At 53.7% G+C, this 19,676-nt stretch overlaps 1 protein-coding gene across 1 annotated transcript in view; it reads right to left on the bottom strand.

Annotated features, from left to right (window-relative positions):
* Positions 1 to 19,676, bottom strand: part of BBS2 (Bardet-Biedl syndrome 2) — a 119,708-nt gene that overhangs the window by 26,520 nt on the left and 73,512 nt on the right. The window contains exon 12 of the mRNA XM_075326843.1: positions 15,820 to 15,991. Coding sequence (XP_075182958.1) covers positions 15,820 to 15,991 — 172 coding nt within the window. The remainder of the gene's footprint in view (positions 1 to 15,819; positions 15,992 to 19,676) is intronic.

Here is a 19,676-nt window from a genome sequence, read left to right as displayed (position 1 = left end):
CGCCATCCGTCAAGCTTGTAATGCATGTCTATGGTGCTGGATTCCGTCGTAATCCGTCTTACAACGGAATCCAGCGCAGGATTCCGTCATGCTCTACTGAGCATGCCCAGCATGCTTGGCACGCCCACTGGGCTGTCCCAAACACAGACGGATCATGACTGATCCGTCAAAAAACGGACGCACAGCGGATGTAACGGACGCAACTGATCCGTTTTTTCACAGGATTCCTGTGAAAGGAATCCTGTGAAAAACACATCAGTTGCATCAGTTGACATCTTGAAAATGACTGATCCGTTGCTGACGGACCTGACGGATTGAAAACACAGGATGTGTGAACTTAGCCTAAATGAAGTTAAAGATGCCTGGTAGATTTTTCCCTGATCGTTCTCATGGGGATAGCAATCAGCGCCGGACGTATCTTTATTGAGCACCCATAAAAGCATTTACATGCACTTCACCGAATTGTTGGAATTCATTTCCCATAAAACTCCATCTTTATTGTAAATTGATTAAAAAAGACTATAAATATCACGTGTTTGTGTGTATTGACGAGGACAGGAGGAAAAGCTGTTGGCCGACATCTACTGAGAGGATCAGCCCGGTCATACACATTAGATTGTTCACCAAGGAGCCATTCAGGAGACTCTTGCATACACAGGACATGGCTGACATGTTGACCAACGGGAGAAAAAGCGACTGGCAGTCCGAAATCGGACATGGGCGATCAACATCTCACCCGACCATTCGTCAGCCAGTGCCCCCATACATATCAGATTCTTTGCCAAGCAGACTTTACCATAAACAGGAGCGCGGGCTGACATGTTGGTCAATAGTTTACCTCTGGGAGGAAAAAAGCAACTGGCAGTCCAAAATCAGACATGTGCAATCAACATCTCACCCGACTATCTGTCAGCATGAGCACCCATACATATTACATTGTTCACCAAGCAGCAATACAGCAGACTCTCCACACGAGCGCTGGCTGACATGTTGGCTAACAGTTTACCCTCGGGAGAAAAAGAGACTAAACAGTCTGAAATCAGACATGTGTGATCAACATCTCACCCGACCATCGTCAGCCGATGCCCCCAAAATATATTAGATTGTTCACCAAGCAGCCATCCAGGAGACCTTCCCATACACAGGAGCGCTGGCTGACATGTTGTTTACCCTTGGGAGAAAAAACAATCTGCAGTCCGAAATGGGACACGTGCAATTGACATCTCACCTGACCATCCGTCAGCCGTCATCCCCATACATATTAGAATGTTGGCCGAACCCATCGATATTGGCGGATTCAGCCAACATTAGTCTGATGTGTATAGGAAGATGTATGGAAACAAAATAACCAATAAGACAGGTCTTTCTTATCTGTCCCTATACATATTGCATGGTCGGGTAATCCTGCCATGATCGGTACATTCATCTACTGTGTATGGGGGGTCCATAAATTTCCATTAAAGATCAAATTGTGGTCCATTGACGACATTCTGAATGACTCCTTATTTACAATAGAAGTCCGAAGACATCATTAGAAGACATTTTAATGGACACAGGCAGTCTGCAGTGGTGTATTAAGGCAATAGTATACATGTGATGACGGGATGACAGTTATCTAGTTATCTGGGCATGCAAATTTCACGTTAGGTCCATAAAGCCCAGTGCAGGACCTTTCATTTACACATATACCCTATAAGTACCATACGGTACCCAAAAAATAACACTAGGAAATGTGGATGTATTCTGTGCACAAAGTATGAGATCATGGTGCAAACCAGCTGCCCCGGCCCATTCCATCGTCTGATAACACGCCGATATAATGGACTGTGCTCATGGTAGTTTAGGATACTGTGAGGTAAATCCGGAGATATGACGATAAATCATGATATTCAAGTATGTCAGGAAGCCCTCTCCTGGTGTCACCCCCCCTTTCCTTCACACAACTGGTTTAGCAACAAATCCCATGGCCATCTCCTGTGATATGGAGATGAGGTGGTGTGGGGACAATGGACACAGGATGACTCCCTGCCGTGACCCTGTAGTGGGGGCTGCTAGCTAGTTAGCAAGGCTATGGAAATAGCCAGACAGAACGACTCCAGTAAAAAATGGTTCATATCTCGCAAGCCATATTTCCGATAAATATGGCAACCATAAAAATGGTGTCTCCGCATGCGGACGATGCCGGCACACCCTTTTTATGGGAGCAGGACATTGGGAAATGCCCCAGGCGTGATATCAGCCAATGGGGAACTGGCAGGCAGGTCATGAGTCCCCTCGTTCTGTAGCTAAATTCATAACTGTCACAATGAGAGCATTGGCGTCCGCCTACGACGCTCCCAGGCAAAGTTATGGCCCATATTCCATGTTGTGGATTGTCCATAACTCAAGCCAGGGGTGGAGCAGTGCTCCCTCTGAGGTCACTAAGGTAGGAGGGGACCTGGATTGGCCCAGGTTGATAACCCTACTTCGGCCATTTTCCAGTGTTCTTTTCGCTGGGGGCACGTGTAGGAGACATCTGTGGGAAGGATCCTAGAAACCTGGGTACAGCGCCCCCCTGTGGCCAGACGCAACAAGGTAACTGCTGGAACTGTGTATGCCTGTTTGTAACCCATGCTTTGATTGTAACTGTACTCTGACATATGTATATTCTGTAGATTCCCTATTGTATATATTGTAGTTTCTAGTGTGCTTTAGGCTGATTAAATTATATAATTAATCTTGGGCTGTTCTGTTATCTCGATCTTGAATCCCACGTCTGTGTGTTCGGCTAATAGTTACCGTGAAGCGGTTGGTGGCAGCGAGTTGTGCCAAGGATTATTGTGGGGAGGCCAGTGAGATTCGGGGAGATTTTATATATTCCGCCCGCGGAGGTCGGGGGAATATATACCCTACTCTCACCGGGGACCCTTCAATAATCGGCATAAGTAGTATAGCGGCCTCCTTGCTTATTGTCGGGCAATTCCATAATTGGCCTGACTATAAGAGGGGCGCTAGAGAGCGCGTCACGTGCTCTGTCTGTCGGTCGGGAGGTATAAAGGAGGGGTGACCCCCACTTGTTACCCCCCGATTGTGACGTACTGGTAGCCAGCGCGGGGGATTTCTGAGTGACCCCCCGGTGGTTTGTGACATATTGGTGGCATAGCGGTGGGATCGAGATAATAGTGTGTGTGAGTGTGAGACCCATACTCCCAGACACTAAAGACTGCCTGCAGCAGCTGTGGCTGCTGGGGTCTTCAGACTAGCTCAACACTAGAGTGTCAGAGTGCAGATACTGTAAGGTGTGTGGAGGCATCAGGTGTCAGTTCTGTGTCAGTGACCAAAAGTCTGCAAGAATGGCTGATGGCACCAGGAGCAGAGCTAGGCAACTGGCCAATGCTAAAGCAGGAGCCGAAGAGAGGGAGGACGGTGCTGTGGGCAGTAATGAGGAGGTTGCCCACGAGTCCTCCAGGAGCTCGACGCCAGAAAACCGTTCTGCAGAGGACAGCGCACAAGCTGGCAATTATGGACAAGATGAGGAGCAGCTCACCCAAGGGTCCTCAACGAGCCAGATGCCAGCCCTCCGCTCTGCAATGGACAGTGAATCACCAGGCTCCGCAGCGGGCCGCAGATCACCACGTGCCATTCCACCGAGCCTGGGAGGCTCGGATAGCCTTCTTCAAATGGCTATGGCCCTTCTCCAGGCTGGAGACCAGGAGGGCTACAAGGGACTCCTGGCAGAGCGCAGGGCAGAGCGGCAAGCAGCGCGTGAGGCTGAGGCTGCGGAGCGGCAGGCAGCGCGTGAAGAGCGCCAGGCAGAGCGTGACTACCAGCTGCAGCTAGCTCAGCTCCGGCCCTCATCAGCCACACGTGACCTTCAAGACACCAAACTTCCAAAGGTCCGTGTTGAGGACTTCCCAGTGCTGGAGAAGGATGGAGACTTGGACTCTTTCTTGACTGCTTTTGAACGGACTTGCTTGCAGCACCATCTGAACAAGGACCAGTGGGCCAAATATCTGACCCCCCGTTTAAGGGGTAAGGCCCTGGATATCCTTGGGGACTTGCCTGCTGAGGCAGATCAGGGCTACGACACCATCAAGCGGGCCCTGATCCAACAGTACAACCTCACCCCGGAGTCCTACCGCAAGAAGTTCCGGAGCCTACAGAAGGGACCAAAGGACTCCTGGGCTGACCACCGGCGGGCACTTGCCCGAGCTGCCGACCACTGGACCCAAGGCCTGCAGCTTTCCACCGGACCGGAGATCCTGGACTTGTTCATCACGGAGCAACTCTTGTGGAACTGCCCTGAGGATCTCCGCCAGTTCATCCGAGACCAGAAGCCAAAGGGGTCCACGGCTACAGCTGCCCTGGCCGATGACTACACCAACAATCGGGCTCCGGAAGCCAGGAGAGCAGCCACCAGCAGCACCTGGAGAGGGGGTAAGATGAATTCTGCGACTGCCCCACCTGCCCCTAGACTGCAGGGGGTGTCCCCCTCAACTCCCCTCTCCAGGCCCGTGGCAGAACCAAGACGGTGCCACCAGTGCAACCTACCTGGACACTTCAAGGCCATGTGCCCTCAGCGTCCCAAGGCCCCGGCTCCGTCCCCGTCCCAAGGGCCGCCCAAGGTGTATTGTGTGGGTGGGGGTGGTGGTAGGTCCCTGGACAGCTTCCAACCTGTCACCGTCGGCCGGTCTGTGACCATAGGACTGCGAGACAGCGCCTCGGAGGTGACTCTGGTGCGGCCTGAGATGGTGTCCCCCCAAGACTTGATCCCTGGAAAAACCCTCGCTGTCTCCGGGATTGGAGGCACTGACCCGGCGCTGCCTGTTGCTGACATTTATGTGGACTGGGGCGCAGGGCGGGGGGTGAGGGAGGTGGGGGTAACTGATCGGATCCCTGCAAACGTGCTACTTGGGACAGATTTGGGGCAGATAACCTCCCAGTTTGGGCCCCCCCCAAGGGCTGAACCTTCAGCCAGTACTGACATGCCTCCGGACAATGTTAATGTGTTATCTATGAATGATGTAAGGGAGGAGGGAGTGAACTCTGATATTTCTGCTTGCACAGACACCATAGACACACACGCAGCTGCAGCTGTGACAGGAGGGGAGGGGGTCAGAGAAAGGTGTGAAAATGCCTCTACAAGTAACCAGCCTGTGAGCTGGGATCTGTTGCCCTCTGCAGGGATAAGCAGAGAGCAGGGTGCTGCAGGGGGAGGACCAGTGTGTGGGGTGGGGGCTACCACAGCAAATGTGGGGTCCCCAGAGATTTCACAGCGGGGTTCTGTTGCTGCAGGAGGGGAACAGGCAGGTGAGATTGGGGCCGGTCCAGGAGCGGAAGTGCTCCCAGGTAAGATCTCGGTGCATGGTTCCCCCACAACCGGGGTGTCAGGAAGCCAGGTAGGTCTGCCTGAACCGGCGACTTGGTCAGGAACGGAGGAGGAGCAGGCACGACCCACGGTCGCAGCGGCTGTGGCCGCTGTCACCCGCAGTGGGAGTGCTGGAAGCCAAGGGGCCTCCCGGAGGTCCGATAGCTCTTCCCCTTCTGACCAAGTGGCAGCCGAGTCAGGTGGAGGCCAGGACACAGGTCCCGGGGTACTGACTGAAGATGTGACAGTCTCGTCGATTCTGGCCACATCTAGTCAGGGGTTTCAGGCAGCGTTAGAAGCTGACGACAGCCTGAAAGCTCTTAAGGAGCAGGCGGCACAGCCTCCCTCGGACTCGGACCCGGAGCGAGTGGTCTGGGACCAAGGACGGCTGTACCGGGCCACGGTCCAGCAGGGTTCACCGGAGGCGTGGCCCAGGGACCGACAGTTGGTGGTACCCTATCCGTTCCGGACGGAGTTGTTGCGGATCGCACATGAGATTCCGATGGCCGGACACCTAGGGATCGCTAAGACCAAGGCCAGGTTAAACCAGCATTTCTACTGGCCAAAAATGGGGGCCGATGTGGCTGCCTACTGCCGTTCGTGTGAAACCTGTCAGAGAGTGGGGAAGGCGGGGCCACGCCCCAAAGCCCCACTAGTATCTCTGCCAATCATCGATGAGCCTTTCAGGAGGGTGGCTGTGGATCTGGTCGGCCCGCTGGCCATCCCCAGCAGCTCCGGGAAACGCTTCCTACTGACGGTAGTGGACTATGCCACCCGGTACCCAGAAGCAGTGGCCTTGTCGTCCATTCGGGCTGACAAGGTGGCCACCGCATTGCTGGAGATTTTCTCCCGAGTGGGTTTTCCCCAGGAAATGCTCACTGACCGGGGGACCCAATTCATGTCCCAGCTGATGGAGGCCCTCTGTAAGCAAGTCCAGGTGCGACATCTGGTGGCCAGCCCGTACCATCCACAGACTAATGGCCTGTGCGAGCGGTTCAATGGCACCTTAAAGCAGATGCTTAAGATGTTGGTCGACTCCCATGGGCGTGACTGGGAGCGGTATCTCCCACACCTGTTATTTGCTTACCGGGAGGTTCCACAGGCCTCAACAGGATTCTCACCGTTTGAGCTCCTGTACGGGCGACGTGTGCGGGGCCCCCTGGCTCTGGTGAAAGAGGCTTGGGAAGGGGATTTGGCCACCCCTGGAGTGTCGGTTATCGAGTATGTCATGCGCTTCCGGGACAAAATGCAGGCCTTGACGCAACTGGTACACGACAATATGGCTCAAGCCCAGGCCGATCAGAAGCGTTGGTACGACCAGAACGCTTGTGAGAGGACCTACCAAGTGGGTCAAAAGGTGTGGGTACTGGTCCCCGTACCACAGGACAAGCTTCGGGCAGCCTGGGAAGGCCCATACCTCGTGTACCAGCAGCTCAACCCTGTAACGTACCTGGTCACCCTGGACCCTGCCCGTGGAAGGCGGAAGCCCTTCCATGTGAACATGATGAAGGCACATCATGAGCGGGAGGCATGTGCGCTCCCCGTGTGCAACCTGCCCGAGGAGGGAGAAGCGGAAACCCTCTTGGATATGCTAGCCCAGGTTAGGGCAGGCGGATCCATTGAGGATGTGGAGGTTGGCCACCAGCTCTTGGAAGACCAACGGTCCCAGCTGTGGGCCACCCTCCTCCCCTTCCGGGGGTTGTTTACCAACCAGCCCGGAAGGACTGACTTGGCTGTCCATCACGTGGACACTGGGGATCATCCCCCGATCCGGCGTTCAGCATATCGGGTCTCCCTGGAGGTGCAGCAACACATGCGCCAGGAGATTGACGAGATGCTGAAGCTGGGGGTGATCCAGGCATCCAACAGCGCTTGGGCCTCGCCTGTAGTCCTCGTCCCTAAGAAGGACCGAACCACTCGGTTCTGCGTGGACTACAGGGGGCTCAATGCGGTCACGGTCGCCGATGCGTACCCAATGCCACGCATCGATGACCTGCTCGATCAGTTGGCCGGGGCTCAGTACCTGACCATCATGGATCTGAGCCGGGGATATTGGCAGATCCCCCTGACTCGCAAGGCCAGGGAACGCTCTGCCTTTATTACCCCATTTGGACTGTACGAGTCCACGGTGATGCCATTCGGGATGAGGAATGCCCCTGCCACTTTCCAGCGGATGGTCAACACCCTGCTCAAGGGACTTGAAGGGTACGCGGCCGCGTACCTGGATGACATTGCCGTCTTCAGTCCCACCTGGGAAGATCACCTAGAGCATCTAGCACAGGTGCTCAGGCGGGTCCACCGGGCAGGTTTGACCATCAAGCCGGGCAAGTGTCAGCTGGCCATGAGCGAGGTCCAGTACCTCGGTCACCGGGTAGGCGGGGGAACACTGAAGCCCGAGCCTGAGAAAGTGGAGGCCATCGCATCCTGGCCCACCCCCAGGACCAAGAAGCAGGTGATGTCCTTCTTGGGGACCGCTGGGTACTATAGGAGGTTTGTTCCATGCTATAGTAGCCTGGCAAAGCCCCTGACGGACCTCACCAAGAAGAAGCTGCCCTCTGCAGTCGATTGGACAATGGACTGCGAGACAGCCTTCCGGGCCCTAAAGGACGCCCTGTCCAGCCCGCCCGTGCTACAGGCAGCCGACTTCACGCGGCCGTTTGTAGTACAGACCGACGCCAGTGACTTCGGCCTCGGTGCGGTGCTCAGCCAGGTGGACTCTGCGAGCCAAGAGCACCCAGTCTTGTACCTGAGCAGGAAGCTGTTACCGAGGGAAGTGGCCTATTCCACAATGGAGAAGGAGTGCCTGGCCATAGTGTGGGCCCTGCAGCGTCTGCAACCCTATCTATACGGGCGCCACTTCATCGTGGAGACGGACCACAACCCCCTCAGCTGGTTGCACACCGTCTCTGGGACGAATGGGCGACTGTTGCGATGGAGCCTTGCGCTCCAGCAATACAACTTCACCATTCGCCACAAAAGGGGCCGTGACCACGGTAACGCAGACGGGCTGTCCCGACAAGGAGAGGTCGCGGACGGGCGCACGGGGGAACACCGGAGTGTGCTGCCCCCTAGCGCCCTCAAAAGGGGGGAGGTGTGAGGTAAGAAGGGAATTTTGTTTACTTACCGTAAATTCCTTTTCTTCTAGCTCCAATTGGGAGACCCAGACAGTGGGTGTATAGCTACTGCCTCTGGAGGCCGCACAAAGAACTACACTTAAAAGTGTAAGGCCCCTCCCCTTCTGGCTATACACCCTCCCGTAGGAGTACGGATTCCTCAGTTTTAGTACCAAAGCAAGAAGGAGGAAAGCCAATAACAGTTTCAAAAACAAATTCAATCCGATAACAAGATCGGAGAACTTAAGAAACAACATGAACAACATGTGCACCCGAAAAACGAAACCCTAAGAACAAATAGGGCGGGTGCTGGGTCTCCCAATTGGAGCTAGAAGAAAAGGAATTTACGGTAAGTAAACAAAATTCCCTTCTTCTTTTTCGCTCCTAATTGGGAGACCCAGACAGTGGGACGTCCAAAAGCAGTCCCTGGGTGGGTAAAAAGATACCACATGAACGGGCTGTCAGACAGCCTCTTCCTACAGGTGGGCCACCGCCGCCTGAAGGACCTGTCTACCTAGGCTGGCATCTGCCGAAGCGTAGGTATGCACTTGATAGTGTTTGGTAAACGTGTGCAGACTCGACCAGGTAGCCGCCTGGCACACTTGCTGAGCCGTAGCCTGATGCCGCAATGCCCAGGACGCACCCACGGCTCTGGTAGAATGGGCCTTCAGTCCAGATGGAATCGGAAGCCCAGCAGAACGGTATGTGTGAAGAATTGGTTCCTGGATCCACCGCGCCAGGGTGGATTTGGAAGCTTGCGATCCCTTATGCTGACCAGCGACTAGGACAAAGAGCGCATCAGAACGGCGTAGAGACGCCGTGCGAGAAATGTAAATCCTGAGTGCTCTCACCAGGTCCAACAGATGTAAACCCTTTTCAAATTGGTGAACTGGATGCGGACACAAAGATGGCAAAGTGATATCCTGATTGAGATGAAAGGAAGAAACCACCTTGGGAGAAAACTCTGGAATTGGACGCAGTACTACCTTGTCTTGGTGAAACACCAGGAAGGGAGATTTGCAAGATAACGCCGCTAGCTCGGACACTCTTCGAAGAGACGTGACCGCCACAAGAAAAACTACCTTTTGTGAAAGCCGAGAAAGGGGAACCTCTTTCAAAGGCTCGAAAGGCGGCTTCTGGAGAGCAATGAGAACCTTGTTCAGATCCCAGGGTTCCAATGGCCGTCTGTAAGGAGGAACGATATGACAAACTCCTTGGAGAAACGTGCGTACTTTAGAAAGCCGTGCCAAGCGCTTCTGAAAGAATACGGATAGCGCGGAGACTTGACCCTTAAGCGAGCTAAGCGACAAACCTTTTTCCAACCCAGACTGCAGGAAGGAAAGAAAAATTGGCAATGCAAATGGCCAGGGAGAAAACCCTTGAGCCAAGCACCACGCTAAGAATATCTTCCACGTCCTGTGATAGATCTTAGCTGAGGATGGTTTTCTAGCCTGTCTCATTGTGGCAACAACTTCATGAGATAAACCTGAGGCCGCTAGGATCCAGGACTCAATGGCCACACAGTCAGGTTCAGGGCCGCAGAATTCAGATGGAAAAACGGCCCTTGAGACAGCAAATCTGGACGGTTTGGTAGTGTCCACGGTTGGCCTACCGTGAGATGCCACAGATCCGGGTACCACGACCTTCTTGGCCAATCTGGAGCGACGAGTATGGCTCGATGGCAGTCGGACTTGATTTTCCGGAGAACTCTGGGTAACAATGCTAGAGGTGGGAACACATAGGGGAGTCGGAATTGCGACCAATCCTGAACCAAGGCGTCTGCCGCCAGCGCTCGGTGATCGTGAGACCGTGCCATGAAAACTGGGACCTTGTTGTTGTGCCGTGACGCCATCAGATCGACGTCCGGCGTCCCCCAGCGGCAACAGATCTGCTGAAACACGTCCGGGTGAAGGGACCATTCTTCTGCGTCCATGCCCTGGCGACTGAGAAAGTCTGCTTCCCAGTTTTCCACGCCTGGGATGTGAACTGCGGATATGGTGGACGCTCTGCTTTCCACCCACGTCAAAATCCGCTGGACTTCTTGAAAAGCTTGGCGACTGCGTGTTCCCCCTTGGTGGTTGATGTACGCCACCGCCGTGGAATTGTCCGACTGAATCCGAATCTGCTTGCCTTCCAGCCATTGTTGGAAGGCTCGCAGGGCAAGATAGATTGCTCTGATTTCCAGAACATTGATCTGCAGGGTGGACTCTTCCTGAGTCCACGTCCCCTGAGCCCTGTGGTGGAGAAACACCGCTCCCCACCCTGATAGGCTCGCATCCGTCGTGACCACTGCCCAGGACGGGGGAAGGAACGACTTTCCCTGTGACAATGAGGTGGGGAGAAGCCACCAACGCAGAGAGTCCTTGGCAGTCTGAGAGAGGGAGACAGTCCTGTCGAGGGACGTCGATTTCCCATCCCATTGGCGTAGAATGTCCCATTGTAGAGGGCGCAGATGAAACTGCGCGAACGGGACTGCCTCCATTGCTGCTACCATCTTTCCTAGGAAATGCATGAGGCGCCTCAGTGAGTGCGACTGGCTCTGAAGGAGAGATTGCACTCCAGTCCGTAGCGAGCACTGCTTGTCCAGTGGAAGCCTCACTATCGCTGAGAGAGTATGAAACTCCATGCCAAGATAAGTCAGAGATTGGGTCGGGGTTAGATGAGACTTTGGAAAGTTGATAATCCACCCGAAACTCTGGAGAGTGTCTAGTGCCACCTTCAGACTGTGTTGGCATGCCTCTTGAGAGGGTGCCTTTATAAGCAGGTCGTCTAGATACGGGATGACCGAGTGACCCTGCGAGTGCAGAACAGCTACTACTGCTGCCATGACTTTGGTGAAGACCCGGGGGGCTGTTGCCAGACCGAAAGGTAACGCTACGAACTGTAGGTGTTCGTCGTGTATGACGAAGCGTAGGAAACGCTGATGCTCTGGTGCAATCGGCACGTGGAGATACGCATCTTTGATATCTATTGATGCTAGAAAATCTCCTTGAGACATTGAGGCTATGACGGAGCGTAGGGATTCCATCCGGAACCTCCTGACTTTTACGTGTCTGTTGAGCAACTTTAGATCCAGGACGGGTCGATACGATCCGTCCTTTTTTGGGACCACAAACAGATTGGAGTAAAAACCGTGACCTTGTTCCTGAAGAGGGACGGAGGTCACCACTCCTTCCGCCTTTAGAGCGGCCACCGCCTGCAACAGAGCATCGGCTCGGTCTGGTGGTGGAGAAGTTCTGAAGAAACGAGTTGGCGGACGAGAACTGAACTCTATCCTGTACCCGTGAGACAGAATATCCCTCACCCAACGGTCTTTGACGCGTGACAGCCAAATGTCGCCAAAGTGGGAAAGCCTCCCACCGACCGCGGGTGTGGGAATCGGAGACCGCAAGTCAGGAGGACGCCGTCTTGGCAACGGTTCCTCCGGCTGTCCTTTTTGGGCGTGACTGAGACCTCCAAGAATCTGAGCGTCTCTGGTCTTTTTGAGTCTTTTTTGACGAGGCGAATTGGGACCTGCCCGGTCCTCGAAAGGACCGATAACCAGACTGACCCTTCCTCTGTTGGGGTTTGTTTTGTCTGTGTTGCGGTAAGGATGAGTCCTTACCCTTGGAGTGTTTGATGATTTCATCCAAACGCTCTCCAAACAATCGGTCACGAGAAAAAGGCAAATTGGTTAAGCACTTCTTGGAATGAGAATCTGCTTTCCAATGTCTCAACCACAGGGCCCTACGCAAAACAACGGAGTTGGCTGACGCCACTGCCGTGCGGCTTGTAGCGTCAAGAACAGCATTAATCGCGTACGACGCGAATGACGCCATTTGCGAGGTCAATGGTGCTACCTGCGGGGCAAATGCACGTGTGACTGAGTCGACTCGCGCAAGCCCGGCTGAGATAGCTTGGAGTGCCCATACGGCCGCAAAAGAAGGCGCTAATGACGCTCCAATCGCTTCATAGATGGATTTCAGCCAGAGCTCCATCTGCCTGTCAGTGGCATCTTTAAGTGCCGCTCCATCTTCAACTGCAACCAAGGATCTAGCTGCAAGCCTGGAAATTGGAGGATCCACTTTTGGACACTGGGTCCAACCCTTGACCACCTCAGGGGGAAAAGGGTAGCGTGTATCTTTAAGCCGTTTAGGAAAACGCCTTTCAGGATAAGCGTGGGGTTTCTGGATTGCGTCTCTAAAGTCAGCGTGGTCCAGAAAAGTGCTTAATGTACGCTTAGGGTATCTGAAATGGATTCTCTCGTGCTGCGAAGCTGACTCCTCTACAAGAGGAGCTGGTGGGGAAATATTTAACATCTTATTGATGTTAAATATAAGATCATTAACTATGGCGTCACCATCTGGTGTATCTAGATTGAGAGCGGTCCCAGGATCAGAATCCTGATCAGTTACGTCCGCCTCATCACCCATAGATTCATCTCGCTGGGATCCTGACCATTGAGATGAATGTGAAGGCCCGTCATAGCGAGCCCGCTTAGGCTGCCCGGGGCCATCGTCCGAGTCAGAGTCTTCACCCTGAGGTGTATATGCCCGTCCCGGAGCTTGGAGGTAATTCAGCTGAGGGGGACCAGGGGGCAATGATTGCACAGTGTCCGTGGCCTGAAGTACAGGCCTAGCTCGCAATGTGTCAAGAATTTGTGACATAGTGAGAGACATTCTGTCAGCAAAAGCTGCAAACTCAGTTCCTGTCACCTGGACAGCATTCACAGGTGGTACACCCTGGGTCACGTCCAGCAGAGGTCCCGACTGTGCAAGCGCCGCAGGGGCCGAGCACTGCACACAATGGGGGTCCGTGGAGCCTGCCGGTAGAAAAGTCCCACATGCGGTGCAGGAAGCATATAATGTCTGTGCCTTGGCACCCTTGCGTTTTACGGACGACATGCTGCTGGCTCTCTGCAATGTGAGAGAGTCTATAGCCAAAGGGCGACCAGCGCTATGTAATACCAAGTATTTGTAGAAACAAAATACTAAGAATACTACTGGCACAAGAGGGGGTGAGCCCTGAGGGCTGCTTACCGCCCGCTGAATAGCGGGTAAGAGGCGCAGAATTCCTTGTCTGGGTCTCCCCGGCTCCCCTCTGCAGCTCAGCGTGTCAGCAGGAATGGCTGCCGGCGTCTGTGGAGAGGGGCGGTCCGTGGGAGTTTCCAAACAAAAGTGCGGGAAACAGTGTCCCCTCTGTGCCGATTGTGAGGGCTGGAGTATGTAAAAACGACTCCAGCCCTCGGCGCTGATGCACTGGCCAGCGTCCCGCCCCTCTCCTGACTGGCAGGTCTGGGGGCGGGAACGAACGGAAGCAGGCCGCAAAAGCCGGGGACTCGAGTTATCAGCGCGGCCGCCGTAAAAGCGCGGGCCGCGCTGAAGTCCCCGGCGCACCACAAGTGCCAGCCGCGCCGCAGTCCCAGCGGCCGGCGCGACCGATTCCCAGAAGTGTGCCTGCTTCAGCGAAGCTGAATGAGGCCATGGCACAAGCGCCGTAGCGCTGATGTCCCCCGGCGCACTACAACACCCAGCATGCTGCGGTGTGAGCGCCAAATGCACGGGGACACAGAGTACCTTGAGGAAGCAGGGCCATGTCCCTGATGTACTCCGCTCCATCCAGCATCTTCTCCAGGGGCTGTAGATGGAGCACGGTCTCAGTGCCTGGAGACCAGTAAATCCCACTTCACCCAGAGCCCTGTAAAAAGGGATGGGGAAGGAATCAGCATGTGGGCTCCTGCCGCCGTACCCGCAATGGGTACCTCAACCTTACAAACACCTCCGACATACAGTGGGGTGAGAAGGGAGCATGCTGGGAGCCCTGTATGGGCCCTCTTTTCTTCCATCCGACATAGTCAGCAGCTGCTGCTGACTAAAAACAATGGAGCTATGCGTGCGTGTCTGACCTCCTGCGCACAAAGCTAAAACTGAGGAATCCGTACTCCTACGGGAGGGTGTATAGCCAGAAGGGGAGGGGCCTTACACTTTTAAGTGTAGTTCTTTGTGCGGCCTCCAGAGGCAGTAGCTATACACCCACTGTCTGGGTCTCCCAATTAGGAGCGAAAAAGAAATCCGGAGATATGACGATAAATCATGATATTCAAGTATGTCAGGAAGCCCTCTCCTGGTGTCACCCCCCCTTTCCTTCACACAACTGGTTTAGCAACAAATCCCATGGCCATCTCCTGTGATATGGAGATGAGGTGGTGTGGGGACAATGGACACAGGATGACTCCCTGCCGTGACCCTGTAGTGGGGGCTGCTAGCTAGTTAGCAAGGCTATGGAAATAGCCAGACAGAACGACTCCAGTAAAAAATGGTTCATATCTCGCAAGCCATATTTCCGATAAATATGGCAACCATAAAAATGGTGTCTCCGCATGCGGACGATGCCGGCACACCCTTTTTATGGGAGCAGGACATTGGGAAATGCCCCAGGCGTGATATCAGCCAATGGGGAACTGGCAGGCAGGTCATGAGTCCCCTCGTTCTGTAGCTAAATTCATAACTGTCACAATGAGAGCATTGGCGTCCGCCTACGACGCTCCCAGGCAAAGTTATGGCCCATATTCCATGTTGTGGATTGTCCATAACTCAAGCCAGGGGTGGAGCAGTGCTCCCTCTGAGGTCACTAAGGTAGGAGGGGACCTGGATTGGCCCAGGTTGATAACCCTACTTCGGCCATTTTCCAGTGTTCTTTTCGCTGGGGGCACGTGTAGGAGACATCTGTGGGAAGGATCCTAGAAACCTGGGTACAGCGCCCCCCTGTGGCCAGACGCAACAAGGTAACTGCTGGAACTGTGTATGCCTGTTTGTAACCCATGCTTTGATTGTAACTGTACTCTGACATATGTATATTCTGTAGATTCCCTATTGTATATATTGTAGTTTCTAGTGTGCTTTAGGCTGATTAAATTATATAATTAATCTTGGGCTGTTCTGTTATCTCGATCTTGAATCCCACGTCTGTGTGTTCGGCTAATAGTTACCGTGAAGCGGTTGGTGGCAGCGAGTTGTGCCAAGGATTATTGTGGGGAGGCCAGTGAGATTCGGGGAGATTTTATATATTCCGCCCGCGGAGGTCGGGGGAATATATACCCTACTCTCACCGGGGACCCTTCAATAATCGGCATAAGTAGTATAGCGGCCTCCTTGCTTATTGTCGGGCAATTCCATAATTGGCCTGACTATAAGAGGGGCGCTAGAGAGCGCGTCACGTGCTCTGTCTGTCGGTCGGGAGGTATAAAGGAGGGGTGACCCCCACTTGTTACCCCCCGATTGTGACGTACTGGTAGCCAGCGCGGGGGATTTCTGAGTGACCCCCCGGTGGTTTGTGACAGATACTAACAGTTAATGTCCTCAATCCTTGCTATATTCTTACCTGCTTTTGTAACCCACAAAAGCTTTTATATGCAGATCCACAGGAACATCTTTAGGGGGACAGATGGGTACTCGAATACGACCAGTCAGATGTTGGGCACTGGGGTGTACAACGTGGCTCTCGCCCTCAAATATTCCTTCGGCAAAGATAAGGATGGCGCGTATAATTGTGTCTATGGAGAAATAAAATCACATATATAGTAGATAACATATCTGCTGGAGCCATAATCGATAGGACAGATCTGTCCTAATACTTTTTGTCTGGGCTTGGAACAATCTTCAAGTAATGAAATGGCGCCCAGGAGGCCAACGTTCGTGTGCCACATTTGTTTACCGCCCACCCATGGTAGAGATAAAACCCTAGTACATGCCCTTATTATCTCCCACCTGGATTATTGCAACCTCCTGCTCTGTGGCCTCCCTTCTAACAGCCTCGCACCCCTACAATCTAATCTAAACTATGCTGCCCGGCTAATCCACCTGTCCCCTTGCTACTCCCAGACCTCTCCTCTCTGCCAATCCCTTCACTGGCTTCCCATTGCCCAACGACTCCAGTTCAAAACCCTAATCATGACCTACAAAGCCATCCACAACCTGTCTCCTCCTTACATCTGTGACCTAGTCTCCCGGTACCTACCTGCACGCAACCTCCGATCCTCACAAGACTCCTTCTCTACTCCCCTCTCATCTCCTCTTCCCACCATCGCATCCAAGATTTATCCCGTGCTCCCCCATACTCTGGAATTCTCTGCCACAACATATCAGACTCTCGCCTACCCTGACAAGCTTCAAAAGGAACCTGAAGACCCACCTCTTCCGACAAGCCTACAATCTGCCGTAACTCTCAGTCTGATATAGCACCACATAATCAGCTCTACCTTCACCTACTGTATCCTCACCTATCCCTTATAGACTGAGAGCCCTCGCGAGCAGGGTCCTCACCCATCCCTGTAGACTGTGAGCCCTCGCGGGCAAGGACCTCACCCATCCCTGTAGACTGTGAGCCCTTGCGAGCAGGGTCCTCACCAACCTCTGTAGACTGTGAGCCCTCGCGGGCAGGGACCTCACCCATCCCTGTAGACTGTGAGACCTCGCGGGCAGGGTCCTCACCCATCCCTGTAGACTGTGATCCCTGGCGGGCAGGATCCTCACCCATCCCTGTAGACTGTGATCCCTGGCGGGCAGGATCCTCACCCATCCCTGTAGACTGTGATCCCTGACGGGCAGGATCCTCACCCATCCCTGTAGACTGTGAGCTCTCGCGGACAGGGTCTTCACCCATCCCTGTAGACTGTGAGCCCTCGCAGGCAGGGTCCTCACACATCCCTGTTGACTGTGAGCCCTCCTGAGCAGGATCCTCACCCATCCCTGTAGACTGTGAGCCCTTGCGGGCAGGGACCTCACCCATCCCTGTAGACTGTGATCCCTGACGGGCAGGATCCTCACCCATCCCTGTAGACTGTGAGCTCTCGCGGACAGGGTCTTCACCCATCCCTGTAGACTGTGAGCCCTCGCGGGCAGGGTCCTCACCCATCCCTGTTGACTGTGAGCCCTCCTGAGCAGGGTCCTCACCCATCCCTGTAGACTGTGAGCCCTCGCGGGCAGGGATCTCCATCCTCCTGTACCAGTCTGTGCCTTGTATTGTTTATGATTATTCTACTTGTCCCTATTATGTATACCCCTTTTCATATGTAAAAAGCCATGGAATTGATGGCGCAATAATAATAATAATAATAATAATAATAATAATAATAATAATAAAAAATAATTGATAAGAAGGGAATTTTGTTTACTTACCGTAAATTCCTTTTCTTCTAGCTCTAATTGGGAGACCCAGACAATTGGGTGTATAGGCTATGCCTCCGGAGGCCGCACAAAGTATTACACTCAAAAGTGTTAAGCCCCTCCCCTTCTGCCTATACACCCCCCGTGCTCCCACGGGCTCCTCAGTTTTGGTGCAAAAGCAAGAAGGAGGAAAAAGAATTATAAACTGGTTAAAGTAACTTCAATCCGAAGGAATATCGGAGAACTGAAACCATTCAACATGAACAACATGTGTACACAAAAAAACAGGGGCGGGTGCTGGGTCTCCCAATTAGAGCTAGAAGAAAAGGAATTTACGGTAAGTAAACAAAATTCCCTTCTTCTTTGTCGCTCTATTGGGAGACCCAGACAATTGGGACGTCCAAAAGCAGTCCCTGGGTGGGTAAAATAATACCTCGTAAGAGAGCCGTAAAACGGCCCTTTCCTACAGGTGGGCAACCGCCGCCTGATGGACTCGTCTACCTAGGCTGGCATCCGCCGAAGCATAGGTATGCACCTGATAGTGCTTCGTGAAAGTGTGCAGGCTCGACCCGGTAGCCGCCTGACACACCTGCTGAGCCGTAGCCTGGTGCCTCAAAGCCCAGGACGCGCCCACGGTTCTGGTAGAATGGGCCTTCAGCCCTGAGGGAACCGGAAGCCCAGCCGAACGGTAAGCATCGATAATTGGCTCCTTGAACCACCGAGCCAGGGTTGATTTGGAAGCCTGTGACCCTTTACGCTGGCCAGCGACAAGGACAAAGAGTGCATCCGAGCGGCGCAGGGGCGCCGTACGAGAAATGTAGAGTCTGAGTGCTCTCACCAAATCTAACAAGTGCAAATCCTTTTCACATTGGTGAACTGGATGAGGATAAAAAGAAGGTAAGGAAATATCCTGATTGAGATGAAAGGATGATACCACCTTAGGGAGAGAATCCGGAACCGGACGTAGAACCACCTTGTCCTGGTGAAACACCAGGAAAGGGGCTTTGCACGACAATGCTGCTAGCTCAGACACTCTCCGAAGTGAAGTGACTGCTACTAGAAAAACCACTTTCCGCGAAAGGCGTGAGAGAGAAATATCCCTCATTGGCTCGAATGGTGGTTTCTGAAGAACCATCAGCACCCTGTTCAGATCCCAGGGTTCTAACGGCCGCTTGTAAGGAGGGACGATGTGACAAACCCCCTGCAGGAACGTGCGTACCTGTGGAAGCCTGGCTAGGCGCTTCTGGAAAAAACACAGAGGGCGCTGAGACTTGTCCCTTAAGGGAGCCGAGCGACAAACCCTTTTCCAGTCCAGATTGAAGGAAGGACAGAAAAGTGGGCAAGGCAAAAGGCCAGGGAGAAATACCCTGAGCACAGCACCACGACAGGAATATTTTCCACGTCCTGTGGTAGATCTTGGCGGACGCTGGTTTCCTAGCTTGTCTCATAGTGGCAATGACGTCTTGAGATAACCCTGAAGACGCTAGGATCCAGGACTCAATGGCCACACAGCCAGGTTGAGAGCCGCAGAATTCAGATGGAAAAAACGGCCCTTGAGATAGCAAGTCTGGTCGGTCTGGTAGTGCCCACGGTTGGCCGACCGTGAGATGCCACAGATCCGGGTACCACGACCTCCTTGGCCAGTCTGGAGCGACGAGGATTGCGCGGCGGCAGTCGGTCCAGATCTTGCGTAACACTCTGGGCAACAGTGCCAGCGGAGGAAACACATAAGGGAGCTGAAACTGCGACCAATCCTGAACTAAGGCGTCTGCCGCCAGAGCTCTGGGATCTTAAGACCGTGCCATTAACATTGGTACCTTGTTGTTGTGCCGGGACGCCATGAGGTCGACGACCGGCACCCCCCAGCAGCAACAGATCTCCTGAAACACGTCTGGGTGAAGGGACCATTCCCCTGCGTCCATGCCCTGGCATCTGAGATAATCTACTTCCCAGTTTTCCACGCCTGGGATGTGAACTGCGGATATGGTGGATGCCGTGGCTTCCACCCACATCAAAATCCGCCGGAATTCCTGGAAGGCTTGCCGGCTGCGTGTGCCGCCTTGGTGGTTGATG

Source organism: Anomaloglossus baeobatrachus, chromosome 10 (assembly GCF_048569485.1).
Source record: "Anomaloglossus baeobatrachus isolate aAnoBae1 chromosome 10, aAnoBae1.hap1, whole genome shotgun sequence".
Classification (NCBI taxonomy): Eukaryota; Metazoa; Chordata; class Amphibia; order Anura; family Aromobatidae; genus Anomaloglossus; species Anomaloglossus baeobatrachus.
This window is presented reverse-complemented; position numbering and strand designations above follow the sequence as displayed.